Genomic DNA, 18,019 nt, shown 5'->3' on the forward strand with positions numbered 1-18,019 from the left:
GTCATTTCAGTTAAACTGCTATAGTATTATTTGGAGTATGTAAAGCTCTGGCTGTTTTGACGCATCAGCGTTGCAATTGTTATCAGCAGTGTCACTTAAGATTTAGTGAAGCAATTGTCCAGGAGGTAACATGGAAGTCATGTCAACTTTTCAACATTAAGTCTGCCATTGAACGATCCCTAGAGTTAAAGGCAGTTGTTAACAAGTGTTATTACCTTTTAGTGAAACAGTGCATACCGTTAAAGGTAGCCCAGAGCTTAGGCTGCCTCTTCTTTCATAATGGTATGACTGACTGTTTTTTTTAGGGCAACGGAACTGGACAAAAACCTTTTAAATTATCCATTGATAAGTGCAACTTCTGGGAGTATACTTTGATTGTGTATGTGAAATGGATATTATTTTCAATTCTGAGAAAGCTTATGCTAACTTATTCCAGATCCTGAATTGTGCATTTTCAAGTTACTTTTTATTTTTTTTTATTTATTCATCTTGCAGTTTGGTTTCATACATTAAGTAGAAGTAGAAAATTGGTGTGGGCTTGAAATAAGTCTGGTGTGAAAGTGGTTATTTTCCTCAGAAATTCTTAGTTTCCAAGAAAATAAGAATTTCATTGTTTTTATTTCATATGTATGTATATAGAAAGGATTACAATAATTTTGGCAACCTTGAGTTGCAAAGGGACCATTGATTGGTTGTAATTTAGTTTTAAGAATAATATAGTTCAGAAATTTTGTCCGAATATTCCTTACATATTTTCACCCGACATCAATCTTCCCTTTGATGTAATTGTTACTCTAACTGTCAATCTAGCCACAAGAATCCCTCTCTCAAATGGCTCTCAATGCTCCTTCCTGGCTTATGCAGGAGTGGCTCACAAATCTCCTGGACTTTGTAGTCGGCAGTCCCACGGCTCTTGCTAACTGGGGTAGGTTTTTGAAGTAGCAGCACTTTCCTAAGCTTCACATTCACCCGGGGTCCCTTTATCTTCCCTGGATGTCATCCAGTGTCATCCGCTGAGAAAAAGGGTACTTGGGGGTTGCTGCAGCAAAGCCCGCAGTTCTTCCTCCCTGCTCACTTTCGGAGATGCAACAGCAAGACTGTTCTATTATCATGACAAATGGGTTCACATAAGGAAGCCCTTTTCTACATTAAAGTAAAAATGATATTGTAATGATACAATTAAGTTTGTTCATACTTACCTGGCAGATATATATAATCAAGTACCCACCCACCTCCCCTCAGGAGACAGTGGAAATAAAAATTATGAATAGAAAATGGGAATGGTTCCTGATACCCGCCTCCCAGCGGCGGGAATGGGTACTAACCACCTGACTCCCACTGCATGTGTCGTAAGTGTTTAAATTTCTGTCGGATTCGGAAAAATACAGCTATATATATATCTGCCAGGTAAGTATGAACAAACTTAATTGTATCATTACAATATCATTTTGTTCATGAATCTTACCTGTCAGATATATATATAGCTGAATCCCACCTTTGGTGGTGGGAGTAGACAGAATAGAAGATTTTAGGAAACATATATATGCAGATAATTGATATCTTGGTTCCTTACCTGTTAGCATAGCTGACTTCGTGGTTACTGCCGCGTAAGTCTGCTTGTGCTACTAGAGTTGCCAGCGAGGTAGAGACCTATAAAGCTGGTGCACTCCAGATGATCTGTCAACAGGGGCGAGACCACGACGTGACTAGACCATTGACCATACAATGAGGGCAACGAAGTAAAATAAAACCACCTGGTGTAGCCTATCAAAGGCATCCCACTTAGACTAAGCTAATGGAAGGGAGATCCGCCGCAGGCGGTCAACCCCACAACCATAACACAAGTTAAAAACTCCCCTAACCATTAAAGGATAGGATGAGCGCTACCTCCTGCCCCCAAAACAGTGTCTGCAGCGATGTATGGTCCGAGCGAGTAACAATTTTCGTATGTTGCTTTCACCTCCCACAGGTAGTGTGAAGCAAACCCCGAATTGCTTCGCCAATAAGTGGCGCCCAAAATATCTTTGATTGCCATATTCTTGTGAAAAGCCACCGAAGTAGCAATAGCCCTCAACTCGTGGGCTTTCACTTTTAGAAGCTCCATGTCACTTTCACTACACTTTTCATGGGCTTCCTTAACCGTACTTCTTAAGAAGAACGCCAGTGCGTTCTTCGACATCAGAAGATCTGGTTTTTTCACAGAGCACCACAAGTTCTCCGAAGAGCCTCTGCATGCTCTGGTTTTCTGCAAATAAAACTTGAGAGCCCTGACAGGACACAGGACTCTCTCAGGTTCAGGTCCCACTAGCTCCGACAACCCTTTGATCTCAAACGTCCTCGGCCAAGGGTTGGAAGGGTTCTCGTTCTTTGCTAAGAACGTAGGGCTTAAGGAACAAACTGAACTATGATCCTTGAACCCAATGTGCTTGCTTATGACTTGAATTTCGCTAACCCTCTTCGCCGTCGCCAGAGCGGTTAGGAAAATGGTCTTCTTAGTAAGATTCCTAAGCGAAGCTAAATGGAGCGGTTCAAATTGACTCGACATGAGAAACTTAAGTACCACGTCTAAGTTCCACGATGGTACTTTCGGTTGGAGAACTTTCACAGTCTCAAATGATCTAATGAGATCATGAATGTCTCTGTCATTCGCTAAGTCGAGTCCTCTATGCCTGAAGACTACAGAAAGTACTACAGTAGTACGCTTCTGTAGCCTTTAATCGTGGGAACGGCTAGTTTCGCTTCTTTCCTAAGGTGAAGAAGGAAATCTGCTATCTGGCTCACAGAGGTTGAGGTGGAGGAAATGCCCTTCTTTCTGCACCAACTTCTAAAGACAGCCCACTTCGATTAGTAAACTGCGATTGAGGAGGGCCTCCTTGCGGTGGCAATCGCCGTTGCCACAGGTCTTGAAAAACCCCTCGCTCTGGCCAACTTCTTGATAGTCTGAACGCAGTCAGACTCAGAGCGGGGAGGTTTTTGTGGTACCTTTCGAAGTGGGGCTGTCTGAGTAGATCTTTCCTTAGGGGCAGAGTCCTTGGAAAGTCTACCAGGAAGGACATCACCTCCGTGAACCAGTCGACCGCTGGCCAGAAGGGGGCGATGAGGGTCATCCTCACTCCCTCTGATGCAGCAAACTTCCTCATTACTTCCCCGAGGATCTTGAGTGGGGGAAAAGCGTAAATGTCTAGTCCCGACCAATTCCACAGTAGGGCGTCTACTGCCACTGCTCCCGGGGTCCAGAACTGGGGAGCAATAAAAAGGAAGTCTCTTCGTTAGGGAAGTTGCGAAAACGTCCACATGAGGACATCCCCACAGCTTCCATAACGCCTGGCATACCTCCTGATGAAGGGTCCATTCCCTCGGCAGAAGCTGTCCTTGCCGACTGAGAAGGTCCGCTCGCACGTTTTCCACGCCTGACACGAATCTTGTCAGGATCGTGACGTTTTGCGACTTCGCCCATATCAGGACATTCTTCGCGATGGCGAACAGAGAAGGAGAGTGAGTTCCCCCCTGTTTCCTGAGGTATGCCAGGGCTGTGGTGTTGTCCGAGTTTATCTGAACCACTTTGTTGGAGACTTCCTCTTGGAAGAACCTTAGAGCAAGGTAAATCGCTGAAAGTTCTTTTAGATTGATGTGCCAGGACACCTGTTCCCCTCTCCAGGTGCCTGACACTTCTTCTCCCTCCCTCCTAGTGTTGCTCCCCAATCCGTGGAGGACGCGTCGGAGAACAACACTAGGTCGGGGTTCCGAAGCTTGAGCGAAAGTCCTTCCGCAAGCTTCTTTGGATCCGACCACCATTTGAGGTGCTTTTTCACTTCTTCTGTCAAAAACAAGACCTCTTCTAGATCCTGTTTGCGTGACCAATTGCTTGAGAGGAAGAACTGAAGTGGTCGAAGGTGCAACCTTCCCAGAGAAACAATCTTCTCCAGTGAGGAAATGGTCCCCAGCAGACTCATCCATTCCCTCACCGAGCATGTTTCCTTCCCTAGAAAGGCTGACACTTTGTCTAGGCATTGAAGTTGTCGCCCCTGGGACGGAAAAGCCCGAAAAGCCACTGAGTCCATCTGAATCCCCAGATAGACTAAGGATTGAGAAGGAGTCAGATGCAACTTTTCGAGGTTCACCAGAAGTCCCAGGGACCTCGCTAACGACAAAGTCGTGTGAAGGTCCTTCAGACACCGGTCTTGCGATGGGGCTCGAATAAGCCAGTCGTCTAGGTAGAGAGAGATCCTTATTTCCGCAAGATGGAGCCACCTCACAACGTTCTTCATAAGAATGGTGAACACCATCGGCGCCGTGCTGAGACCGAAGCAGAGTGCCCTGAACTGGAATACCTTCCCTTTCAGGACAAACCGCAGGTATTTTCTTGATTGGGGATGGATGGGGATGTGAAAGTATGCGTCCTGAAGGTCTAATGAGACCATCCAATCCCCCGGTCTTAAGGCTGCTAGCACGGATTGAGGTGTCTCCATCTTGAACTTCTGCTTGGTAACGAAGCGATTTAGACTGCTGACATCCAGAACGGGGCGCCACCCCCCTGACTGCTTCGGCACTAGGAACAGACGGTTGTAAAACCCTGGAGAACTCCGGTCGAAGACCTGCTCCACCGCCTGCTTCTCGATCATTTGATCTAGTAGATCGTGAAGCACTTTCCGTTTTTCTCCCTGATACGAAGGAGACAAATCCTTTGGTGTCGAAGACAGCGGGGGTAACTTCAGGAAAGGAATTCTGTACCCCTTCTTGACGATGTCCAGAGACCAAGCGTCGGCACATCTCTCTTCCCAGGCTCTCGCGAAATGTAGAAGTCTGGCTCCTACCGGTGGCTGAAGGACTTCCCTCTCACTTCTTGCTCTTAGAAGGAGCGGGGGTCTTGCCTCTGAAAGAGCCTCCTTCGAGGGGCTGGCTTCGAGGAAGAAGCAGATCCAAAGGGCTTCGATTTCTTCAAAGCAGAGGACCCAGAAGACGAAGTAGTTGTAGGCTTCCTAGAAGACTGCGCCAGAAGGTCTTGGGTTGCTTTCTCCTGGAGACTGGTGGCAATGTCCTTTACCATAGACTGGGGGAAGAGATGTTCTGAGAAAGGCGCGAAAAGAAGATCCGCTTTTTGCGCTGGCGAGAAACCGGGGGGGGGGGACTTTGCGGTAAAATTGCAAAAGAGTGCTCTCTTCTTAAGCCAGTCCCGTGCTGAAATGAGCAGCCAATTCCTCAGAACCATCCCTGACGGCCTTGTCCATGCAAGACAATACACTGGAGAGCTCCCCCAGACTGATGGAATCAGAACTCCTGGACCTGGCATCCAAAACTCCTAGACACCAGTCAAGAAAATTAAAGACCTCTAGTGTCCTGAAGAGGCCTTTAAGGTGAAAATCTAGCTCACTATGCGTCCAAGAGACTTTGGAAGAAGACAGAAAAGATCATCTGGCGGCATCCACAATACTACCAAAATCTCCTTTAGCCGAGGTTGGAAGCTTAACTCCGACGTTTTCTCCCGTCTCGTACCACATACCAGCTTTGCCACAAAGTCTTGAAGGTGGTAAAGCGAAAGAAGTCTTGCCTGAAGCTTTCCTCTTTTCCATCCAATCATGGACCTTGCGAAAAGCTTGCTTCGTAGAAAGCGACTTCTTCATTTTCACAAAGCCCGAGATCTTAGTAGCTTTGGATGACGAAAACTGAGAGGGAGGAGTATGTGGAGCTTCAGGCTGAAAAGTGTCTGCAAAGACTGACTGTAGCAGACGAGTCAAAACCTTGTAGTCCGTCGAGACTGGAGCCAACTGCTGTTCTTCGTCCACTTCGACGAAAGCGTCACTAATTTCCTCTTCAGACACTGGAGAAGTCGGAGGAAGTAAGGAAGAGTCACGAGCTTTCTCAAAAGAGAAAGAGCAGCGAACAGGAAGAGTTCCTGCTTCCACTTGCGCTTGCGGTGGTGGAAAACTGACGTCCGTAGGCGTGCGCTTGGCATCCGATGCCAATCTTCTGGCGCCGACTGAAGCGCGCTCGACAGCTACAGGTGCACACCTGGCGTCCACTGGCGCGCGCCGAGCGTCCACTGTAACGCGCTGAGCGTCTACTGGCGCTCGCTTAACTTGCACCGAATCACGCTCGGTGTCCACTGAAGCGCGCTTGACTTTCATAGAAGCGCGCTCGGCATCTAAAGAAACGCGCTTCCTATCTACATGTTTCGTAGTAGCGGATACAACCGCTTCTCGAGAGCGAGAAACAAATTTCTCACCTCCTCTAGAGAGTTGCTGGGGAGCGGAACGAACTCTAGAGGGAGACTCAAATGGAGAGAGAGACGAGCGAGGAGAGGGAGAGGGAGAACGCCTCGACCTCTTCACAGGAAGATTGTCATCCTTTCTACGGCGACGTGGAACAGTCTCTCGAAGAAATAACTATCCGAAGTTGCTGCTGAAGCGACTGGAGAATCTTGCTTGTAGGTGAAGCCTCCTTTTCTGGGGAGGGGCTGATCCTGTGAGCAGGCGAGTGGACGCCTTCTTCCTACTCCCAGGAACCGCCACTTCACGCACCTTAGAGCGACTACGGCGCTCGAAAGAATCATCTAGGAAAGACTCCGCCTCCGAAGAATCCTTACGCTTCTTCTGCAGAGGAAAAGCAGCAAACGCACTATCAGGCGAAGAGCAAAGTTCCGGAGAACAACTTGGACGTGAAGCGTCCCGAACACGAGCCGTCCTTTTCAGCGGACGTGATGCGGCATGAGAGCTCCACCCCTTGCGCGTGGAGGAAGCTTCCGAAGAGGAAAAGCACTCCTTGAGAAGACGTGCACGCGCACGCTCCTTGGCAGTCTGGGTAGGTTCGTCAGAAGCTGTCGAAGGCACGCCAGATCGGTGGGGGTTCCTCATAACCCTCCTTCGACTTTCGACATGCTCTCTCCCCGTAACCTGGGAGTCAAGCAGAGGTCTAGGTCTAGAGGCGGAATGAGGCCGATCTGACGCACCCTCCACTACACAAGGGGCACTTTCACTGCACTTTTCTTCACTTTTGCTCTCCAGAGCTAACACTTTTGATTCTAAGTTACGAATCGATTCAAGAATTAGCGATAAAGTATTACCTTCTACCGACACTGCTTCAGGGGCCGGAGGCAACACTACAGGGGTAGGAGCATAAACTACAGAAGGAGGATTAGCAGGAGAATCATTAAAATCTTGCCTACCTGAAACACTCCTGGAGGAAGACCTCCTTAACCTATCTCGCTCAAGTTTCTTAAGATAGGTTTCATACGCCTTCCACTCAGACTCTGTTAATCTTTCACACTCCTTACAACGACTTTCAAACGTACATTCATTCCCCCTGCAAACCTTACAAACAGAATGTGGGTCTACTGAAGCTTTCAGTAGCCTACCTCTACATTCGGACATAGAACAAAATCTAGCGCTAGTTGAACTAGACCCTGACATCTTGATCAAAGAAAAATCAATACCAAAATCAAATCAATCCAAAGTCAACGTGTGCCAAGCCACCAATCCAATTCAGATACCAAAGAAAAAACCAAAAGGGATAGTACTCAAGTAGCTAGTAAATTTCCAAAATCTGGACGGAGGTGCTGCAAACATTGTTTACAGCACCGGCGACAGAAAAATTATGAATAGAAAATGGGAATGGTTCCTGATACCCGCCTCCCAGCGGCGGGAATGGGTACTAACCACCTGACTCCCACTGCGTGTGTCGTAAGTGTTTAAATTTCTGTCAGGATTCGGAAAAATACAGCTATATATATATCTGACAGGTAAGTTTCATGAACAAAACCCCGTGTTTTCAATTAAATGCTCTGAAGACAAAAACAAAACCAAAATACTAGCTGGGTAAAGTGCAGTCTATCAAGAAACTATTCTATTCAACACTTGAAGCATATAATCACTTTTATTCCCAATAATATCTTACCTTTAATATAATGAAAATAAGAATCGATCAATGTTAAAGAAGTTGGACACCAAAGTGTGTGAAGAAATGTAAAGGAATAAATGAAATGTAAGTCTGAAAGGTATGGAGTTATTTCATCAAGTTCCCTACATACAGGCAGTCCCCCGTTATCAGGGGACTTGGTTAATGGTGATCCGGTTTTATGGTGCTTGTCTATTGCCATAAAATTGGTTAATGGTAGTTTTCGCTTAACAGTACCCTTCTGAGAAAGGCATCCCCGCTGATAACCGGGGACTGCCTGTAATAGCAAAGTCATCTTCAAATAATTAATATGGTAAGTAATAAGAATAAGAAGATACTTGCCTGGAGCAAGTCCAATACCACAGCGTGAATACCCATGTTGCGCAGGAGACGCTGCTCGTTCCTCTTAGGGTTCAAGTGACCGTGAGCAGACTGCGTAACGCACAGTTTATTCATTCTGACGAGGATCTGAAAAACAATGGGAGTGGTCATAAAAGAAAAATGGTTTTAGTGCTCAACTACTTTCTCTCAGGCTGACAGCAACAAATACAATTTGCCATATACACAATGAACAAAATTATGACTCTCCAAGATAAATAAAACACTACACAAGTGACACACCCAGTAATTTTATGTACGTGTGTATGTACTGTGCTTGTATGAACGAATATGGATATATGACATTGTTATAACCAAATAAAACACATTCACGCACACACACCCCCACTTCTACGAACAGAATAACGACATAAAACATTACTACTCCTAAAATCAAGTCACTCAAATCATCTATAGTAACATTTTAGTACAATCTTGTTAAGATCTAAAATCTGACCTTTTACGACCAGGTTTAACAGAGGCTTAAAGCTGAGGGCTGTAGAAAAGGGAAGTTCATTATGCTCACAAAAATATGATATTCAAATACAATGAGGAAATACTTGGAAAGCAGATAACCTGTTGAGATCAACTAAAAGCACAAGTCCTGAGAGTAAAGATCAAAATGAAATATATAGAACAGGGAGTCCCCGGTTATCGCGGAAAACGCCATTAACTGAAACTTGGCAATTTATGGCATGCCACTTATGACGCCAAGTTTTGCTTAATGGTGCCGATAATCGGTTAATGGCGCCTGTGTGTTAGGCGTGTTAGGACACCATAACTCTCTACTATTGGCGCCATAAAACCAGATCGCCATTAACCGAGACCACCAATGACCGGGGACTGCCCCTAATCAGTAACATCTATGCGAATTCAAAATCCCTGATGATCACGTTCAAAATATCCCCACATATCAAAGGCAGGCATAAAAAATAATGGCGGGCAACTTTTGTTTATGATTCAGAGACATATCAATGAATATTAAGAGGAAGATTTAATAATCAGTAATGTCTAGCAAATTGACAATGACTCAAACTGGATGTGATATCATATTGAAAGACTGCGTACCAAAGGCAGGCATGTAAGAGAGTGATGCAAGCAAGATCTTTCCGGATAATCATGATTAGTCATAGATGAAGCAATATTGAAAATGTATAGTTCGAAAGCATTCACATGGTAACTGTCTACAAAACTCTAATTGTGATCAAGTGCCTAAAGAGTTTAATAAATATACAGAGAAGTAAATAGAAAACTAAACGGATTAATTCATTACATTATAAAAAAAAACTGACTTTGTGCAATCTTGTGAAATGAATAGCATACATTTGCTTGGCTCCTTTAAGAAAAATGCACAACTCAAGAACGAAAAATAGGGCTGACCTTCCAAAACTGAGCAGCCATGAAAACCTCTTGTGGGATTTTAAAAAACCAATCAAAATAACAAACTGACAAATGGAAAATGTCACAGAAAAGCCTACTTGAAGCTCAAATTATAGGCAATCATAATCTTTCACTCATGATTCCAATATCCTTAACAAATCATGCTAGTATCTTGTTTTAAAATCACAATTATCATCAGACAAAAGAGCACTGATGGACGGCACAAATAAGCGAAGAGTACGTAACACGAGAATGTTACAACAAACTCATGAGCTGTGAGACAGCCCTAAGGATATTAAAAATTCTACTTTGTTTGTGTCAGAAAAGGAAAAAGCTAGAGAGATTAGTAAAATCTTTGCAATTCAAAAAGGGATGTGGAACTTGAAGCCTACAGGAAAGTCAAATTCAAAGCAGCAAAATCAGTTGAATAAAGCAAGATGGGATGTGGAACATTATGAATATAAAATGGGAGATGCTTTACCAAAAATAATTCTATATAAAAATCATATATACTTTTATACGAAGGAAAAACAGCATTAAATGTAACTCAAAACTAAGTGTATGTAAAAAAGCATTTACGTATGTTTTCATTAGAAGAAAAACTTCAACGCTGAAGAGGAATTTAGAAACAAGCAGAGGTGGTGAAGTTTTTGCAGTTTATGTTATCATCCATCATCTTAATGTGGCATTCCTTTTAAAGTCATAGTAGTGTTTAACAGAACAAAAACGTTTATTCCTAGAACTTGGCAAGGGCATGGTGTTAAGAAAACAAATGGAAACATATGACTAGACTAAGCAGTGATGCCCTTGGTGCACGATACCAACAGCTATTCTAGGACAGGAAATTTTAGAACGTTTTGTCCCCTCCAAAATATAGCGTTACCTCGTAAGCCTGACTGAGCTGGAATGAAGGCACAGTTTGCTTGTGAACAAGAAAAATTACAGTTCAAGTAAAAACAAGCCTTCAGCTGCATGGGCTACAAAAAATATACAATTATCACGATACAGAATGTCTATGACTCATGGCAAATTTCAAGTTTTCAGATGTAGGTCAAATATCATTGCATAAATTACTTCTGAAGTGAAGTAAAATATGTAATGAAAAAATTAAAAATCTGAATTGCAAATGTTATTACCAGACATGGAATTATGTGACAATACAGGATAAAATGTAGTTATCGACCTCCCACGTATTCTTAATCCCATTCAACAGTCAAGAGCCTTACCCCAGTTGGGAGTCATAGACAATCTTGAATAGCAACATTACACAAAAATATTTCCAATAAACATGGTATTAAGCATGAGGTTTTCAAACTGCATTTCAACCTGTAAAGTTAAAAAATTAAACAAATATTCTGAATATGGTGTCAATATCATCAAATTACTGAATCAAATATACCATTAGTCAAACTGACAAGGCACTGACTGACATGACAAACTGACATGACACTCCCAATGAAGCAAGCAGCGATATCAAACACTTAAAAAGTTTTACATCATTGGTGAAAATAATGACTGGACTGAATCACATTGTCTGTGATCATTTGTTTTATTCTTGGTAATGGACTAAAGTATAAGTACTGACACTCAAAACTGAAACACAAAATCATGCTGATGTCAAGAATTCCCTTTATATTTTTTCTGATAAGCAGTTAAGAAACTACAAGCTGACATAAACTGTGGTACAAGAACCTCCAATACGTATCTAAAATTTACATGGCATTGGCACTCTTTTGTGAAGTTACAATACAATTCCGCAGCAGTCCCTTCTTACACAAATCAAGTCAAAATTTGGTACCAATAAATAAAGATAAGATGTCCATCTACTTCGTTAATGTTCTCACAGTTTCCGTGTAGGCTTAATCTCCCACTTTCACTCTCTCCTCTCCTGTGACATTTGTCTCCATTTCCCTCTTGCTCAGGCCTTCATCAACGTCATTTCTCTGAGATCCTCTATGACCCCCAGAGCCTTCCCACAGGTCACCCCTCTCATGTTTTCTCGACGTACCCAACCTATCAAAACCTATTCTCCAGTCTCTTGAACCAACACCTACAGTACCCAAAGAAATTTTTAAAATTTTGGCTGAAACTTGGTATCTGTTCCCGACTAGGGTTTCAGTATATAGACAGACTTGATGTTCGTCTACAACACATTAAGCTATCAATTGTTGTGAGACTATCAACAAGCTATGAAGCACAAAACTTTTCTGTCCCAAAATCTGGAGACAGACATGACAAGACTGAGCAGCCGTTTCTCAACATTGTTCAGCCTACTTTAACATTTTTTTCCATTTCAAATGAATTTCATCCAGTAGTTACACTAATATTCCGGGTTAAATTTTTCTTCAACCGTCACAGGCAGATTCATTCGAATGCTTGGTGAAAATTAGAACAAAAAAAAATTCTCTAGACTCAACTACTCTAAATCTTCTACATTTCTTTCATTTCTAAAGAACAGAGAAATGTGTCTACCTGAAAGTGCATGAAGGATTAAATAACAAACTTAACTAAAGAAAACCAATATATATTTGATTTACTGAGAATATGAATCTCAGAAAGGATAATAAAAGTTTCAAACCACTTGAATGACATACTGTAATGGCTTCCAACTCCCTAAAAGTGTCCCACTTAGAATGAAGTGGATCAGTCCTTTGATACATACACTAATCTAAGGTCTTACCTGTTGTATGCGCTTGTAATTTTCGGCCTGATCAGGTTCTAGAGGAGGGCCCAGGCCCAGATCAATGGCAGATCCTTGCTTATCTTGAGCAGTCAACATGGGAGCAGGTTTCTTTGGCTTTCTCTCACCTAAAATGAAATATTCCTACTCAAGATTTAATGTTCATTATGAGTATTAGTACAAAGCTTAACCAGACCAGTAAATAGAAACTCAGGATCTTTGGAGGGCTAACAAGATTCATTTGTTCTTGAATCAGACATAAAACTGGTGTGAGATACACTTTTAACAAGTGAACAAAAAAGGAAATAAAGGGTAATACCATCAACATTTTTCATGTTTTATATTTAGACACTTTTGGAGACATAAAAATTATATTGTTATGATACAATAAAGTTTTGTACATACTTACCCGGCAGATATATACGATTAATGGCCCGCCCAACCTCCCCTCAGGAGACAGGTGGAAGAGAAAATCTGATTAGGAAACGGGAATGGTTCCTAGTCCCGCCAACCAGCGGCGGGAGGGTAGATCACCTGACCTACCTGTAGCGTGTGCAGCGAAATTTGAAATTCTGTCGGGACGTCAGAGACTATAGCTAAGTATATATCTGCCGGGTAAGTATGTACAAAACTTTATTGTATCATAACAATATCATTTTTGTACATGCAACTTCCCTGGCAGATATATACTTAGCTGATTGGCACCCTTGGTGGAGGGTAAGAGACAGCTAAATACTATATATAACAAAACAGGAAAACAACATATGTTGTAGGTTATAAAGAAAAAACCTTGGTTCCTACCTGAATGGGCAGAAGACTTCATGGATACTGTCTATGAGTCTGCTTGCCTCAAGAGCTTCAGCGAGGATGAGACCTGTGACCGATAGCCCTTCTGGATCGTGTCAATGGGGGCTGGCCCACTTACTTGACAGAGCCTTCTATTGGATCTTGTCAATGGGGGCTGACCCACTTACATGACAGAGCCTTAACCTGTATCATATCAAAGGGGACTCGCCCTCTTACATGACAGAGCTTTAGGTATCAATATACAAGGAGCACAAAACCAATCCCAACCACCTGACCAACTCTAACCCATGTTAGAGCTAACAATTGAAAGGGGTTACCACTTAACCTTCTTTCAAACAATATAAAAACATAACACCAAATTAAAAATTAAACTAAACTAACAAGGATTAGTCTCAGCTCCCTGTCCCAGCACTGAAACTGCAGATATGTAGGGCCCCACAGAGAAGCACTTATCGTAAGTCCCTCTCACGTCTCTCAAACACTGAGTTGCATCTCCAGGATGTAGAGGCTACAATATTGTTCAGCGACATATTCTTCTGAAACGCAAGAGGTGTCGCATGTGCTTCAACTCCAAGGAGTTTAAACTGTTCATCATCGCACGTCGCATGCGCCTGTTATGACGCTCCTCATAAAGAACACCAGACCGTTCTTAGAAATGAGTCTTCTGGGGGGTCTGACAGAACACCAGAGACTCTTTAGGTTGCCCTTAATCTTCTTTTTCTTCTTTCCAGGTAGAATTTTAAGGGTCCTGACAGGGCACAGAGATCTCTTTATCTCTCTTCCCACTAAGGGTGAGAGCCCTTTGACCACAGAACTTCAAGGCCAGGGTTTAGAGGGATTCTCGTTCTTCGCTAAGGACAAAAGTTTAAAAGAGCAGATTGGCGACTCTCCTTTAAACCCTACACTAGCATCCAGAGCCTGAAGCTTGCTAACTCTTCTAGCAGTCGCCAGCGCTAAAAGAAACTGAGACTTTCTAGTCAGGTCCCTGAAGGATGCCTGTTGAGGGGGTTCGAACTTGTTCGATACTAGGAACTTGAGAACCACATCTAAGTTCCAACTAGGTGGTCTAGAGTACTACTTCTTAGTCGTCTCAAAAGATCTGATAAGATTATGCAGATCTTATCGTCAGCGATATTCAGGTCCCTGTTTCTGAACACCGCGGATAGCATGCTACAATAACCTTCAATCATAGAGACAGCTAAGCTGCATTCTTCTCTTAAAAAGAGAAGGAAGTTAGCAATTATGGTCACAGAGGTATTAGATGAGGATGGTTTCTTCGTCCTGCACCATCTCCGAAACACTTCCCACTTCGACTGGTAGACTCACAAGGTTGATGACCTGTGGGCTCTGGCGATCGCACTAGCAGCCTTGCGCGAAAAGCCTCTTGCTCTGACAAATCTCTCGATAGTCTGAAGGTAGTCAGGCAGAGAGCGGGGAGGTTTTAGTGAAACCTGTCACAGTGGGGTTGTCTGAACAGATCTCTCCTGAGTGGAAGAGATCTGTGGAAGTCCACCGTCCATTCAGTACCTCTGTGAACCATTCCCGAGCGGGCCAAAAGGGAGCGACCAGAGTTAGTTTCGTTCCTGTTGAGGGGATGAACTTTCTCAATACTTCCCCCAAAATCTTGAGTGGGGGAAACGCGTAGCCGTCTATCCTTGTCCAGTCTAGAAGGAGTGCGTCTACCGTTATTGCTCTCAGATCCGAAATGGAGGAGCAAAAGTTGTCCAGTCTCTTGTTCTAATTCGTGGCAAAAAAGGTCTATGTGTGGTCTGCCCCCAAAGGCTCCACAACATCTGGCAAACGTCTTGATGGAGAGTCCATTCTGTAGGGAGGACTTGATCTCTCCTGCTCAGCAGGTCCGCCCTTACGTTCTTCTCTCCCTGAACAAATCTGGTGAGAAGTGTAATTTCTCTCTCTCCTCTGCCCACAGCAACAGGTCTCTCGCTGTTACGTACAGGGAGACGTAACGAGTCCCTCCCTGTTTCCTTAAATATGCCAGAGCCGTGGTGTTGTCCGAGTTGACCTGGACCACCGAGCCTCTGACTTCTGATTCGAAACTCCTCAGGGACAGGAAAACTGTATTCAACTCCTTCTTATTGATGTGCCAGTTCACCTGGTCCCCCTTCCAGATGCCTGACACTTCTTTCGCCCCTAGTGTTGCTCCCCATCCCGACTCTGAGGCTTCTGAGGACAACACTAGGTGCGAATTCGGATTTTAAAGACAAGCCCTTATTCATTCTGAGTGGGGAAAACCACCAACTCAGCTACTTTTACCCCTTCCAGGCTCGGGAAGGTGTCCGCAGCGAAGTTCTTGGTACACTCGAATTAAGTCTACACCGTAGTTCGTAACTGACTCGGCCGCTCTGACAGCTGCCGACTGACTGCGTTCGGTATGGAGGCAAGTTGTCCAAGTATCCGAGCAAGTCACGTGACCTTCGCCTTTGAAAGGTTAAGTCGAGAGACCATCAAAAACGTATATATATTTGTCACCGATACCAGACGGCGAGGTGAAGATTCTGTTAAGGCATGTGCCCAACAGGTGAAAGTCAATTGCCTTCTAGAGACCGAGGTTCCTGATGGCAAGACATTCTCATAGTAGTTGAATCTCAGCTAAGGAGAAACAACACTATGTGCCGTAGAAGACGGAGGACAGGGAATGCAACCTAATTCTTCACAGCCAAATCGAGAGAGATTCTCAAGATTCTGAACAAGTGCTTACCAATGACTGAAAAACGCTAACCGCTATTTCATTGCTGTCCAGTGAGAAGTCGTAATTGCTATGAAAGCGGGGCGTTTTTCAGTAATGAAAAAGCGTCTGCTAAGAGATGAGTGTCTGTGAGGAGAGGCGCGTCTATCATGTGAGGAGCGCTTGTGAGGAGAGGGGCGTACACCAGGAGTAGAGCGCCTGTCAGGAGAGTCGCGCCTGCCAGGTGAGAGGCGCCTGCTGTGAGAAGAGCGCCTGGTAGGCGCAAAAGCGCCTGCTAGGAGAGGAGCGCCTGCCAAGAGGAGCCTGCTTGCTAGAAGAGGAGCGGGTAACTGGAGAAGAGCGCCTAACAGGGGAGAGGCGCCTGGAACTTCTCGGTGAAGGGCTCCTGTCCTAAGAGGCACGTCTCTTGCGAGGGGGGAGCTCAGAGCTCTTGATCAGAAGCGCCATGTCCTTCTTGCGAGGAGGGTCCTTAACTAGAGCGCCCATCAACGTAGAAAGTTGCTCCTGGAAGTCCACAAGGACCCGCTTAGTAGACTTCTCCTGATCTCCTTCGGGAGAAGGCAAACTTCCTGTCAAAAAAGAGACTCCTCAGGCGAATCACGCCTGCAAGGAGAAAAGCGCCTGATGGGAGACGAGTGCCCGGCTGGCTCCGCCTGGCACCGAGTGCCTGCTAGGAGAGGCGCGCCTGTGAGGAGAGAAGCGTCTCGCGGCCTGGAGAAGCCAAATTGGAAGAAGCACTTCCTCAGGATGCCTTTTCTGTGGCGATCCATGGCAGTCTGGGTCGAGACAACAGAGCCTGCCGAAGGGACGCCTGACCGTTGGGGATGCTCTACATCCTCCTTACGGCTGTCGACATTCCTCCTCCCCTGGTTCTGGGAGTTTGGAAGAGGTCTAGGCCTAGGAGCAATGCGGAGCCGGACAGACGCCCCCTCCACTACACTGGGAACACTGCACAAAAACTTCCCACAGCACTCTTACCTTCCATTGCAAGCAACTGCAATTCCATCCTACGAATCTCGGCTTTCATGCCAGAAATATATAAATAAAACTCACTTCGTTTGTTTGTTTGTATGGTACTTTTACGTTGCATGGAACCAGTAGTTATTCAGCAACGGGACCAACCAGCCACTCCGCTGAGGCGCTTCATCTCGAAGACAAATCCGCAGGTTCGAAGAAGGGAGAAGGGGCTGAAAATGGAGGAGAGGTTGCAACAACTACATTAGGGTTAGGTTCTAAAGCCTCCTCAACTAGCTCGTTAGTACGAGAACTACTGGAGTTTCTAGACGAAGCTTCCTAACTCTGTTCTTCTCTAACTTCCTCAAAGAAGAAGACAGAGACTTCTTCCTCATTCAAAATCTCACATTCAGTACAAGGATTATTAATAGACAATTCATTAATAAGTGATCTATAGAACTACAAAACAAACTTCAACAATGAAGGTTCTCTTAAGGATTCTCATCATATCTTCATGTCAAATGTTTCGTGTTAATGACTGTCATTCAGTAACTGCATACAGTATGTAATTATGACTGTCTTACAAAAGAGTGGTAGTTCCTTAGAAAAAACAAAAATTAAATTACTCTTCTACAGTGCGAGGATCTACCGAATCCTTCAGTAGTCTTACGTCACACATTCATCGCCCATATTCTAAACACAGTACTAGCGTCTGACACATTAGAGATTCATAAAAAGTAAACAAAAGCGTATGCCAAGCCAACAATCCGATACTTCACCAAAAGACAGTCAAAAGATCCACGGCAAGCGAAAAACGAAATCCAAATCACGAGGAACCAACAACGGGTGTTGTCGGAACCGGCAACAGAGAAAATCTGATTAGGAAACGGGAATGGTTCCTAGTCCCGCAACCCAGCAGTGGGAGGGTAGATCACCTGACCTACCTGTAGCGTGTGCTGCGAAATTTGAAATTCTGTCGGGACGTCGGAGACTATAGCTAAGTATATATCTGCCGGGGAAGTTGCATGTACTAAAGTTCTCTCCACTCTCTGCTATAGCGAGCATTTTTTTTACTTATTCTTCATTCAATCTCAGTATCCTGACTTTCATTATTTACCACTTCTCTATCTGATTGCTCCTGATGTCACGAGAAAAGCAACCGTGTTGAAGAAGTATTTTGAAGATTTATTCAATGTTGAGGATCACACAAGAGCTGAATCATG

At 44.2% G+C, this 18,019-nt stretch overlaps 1 protein-coding gene across 19 annotated transcripts in view; it reads right to left on the reverse strand.

Moving 5' to 3' along the window:
- Positions 1-18,019, reverse strand: part of LOC135199325 (inositol 1,4,5-trisphosphate receptor-like) — a 335,174-nt gene that overhangs the window by 123,124 nt on the left and 194,031 nt on the right. For 15 of the 19 annotated variants that reach the window (XM_064227241.1, XM_064227242.1, XM_064227250.1 and 12 more), the window contains 3 exons: positions 12,329-12,456; positions 10,532-10,570; positions 8,233-8,358 (listed from right to left, as the gene is read on the reverse strand). In XM_064227241.1, the coding sequence (XP_064083311.1) occupies positions 8,233-8,358; positions 10,532-10,570; positions 12,329-12,456 (293 nt within the window). The remainder of the gene's footprint in view (positions 1-8,232; positions 8,359-10,531; positions 10,571-12,328; positions 12,457-18,019) is intronic. The other 4 variants (XM_064227252.1, XM_064227244.1, XM_064227254.1 and 1 more) reach the window with 1 other exon arrangement.

This window comes from Macrobrachium nipponense, chromosome 25 (assembly GCF_015104395.2).
Source record: "Macrobrachium nipponense isolate FS-2020 chromosome 25, ASM1510439v2, whole genome shotgun sequence".
NCBI lineage: Eukaryota > Metazoa > Arthropoda > Malacostraca > Decapoda > Palaemonidae > Macrobrachium > Macrobrachium nipponense.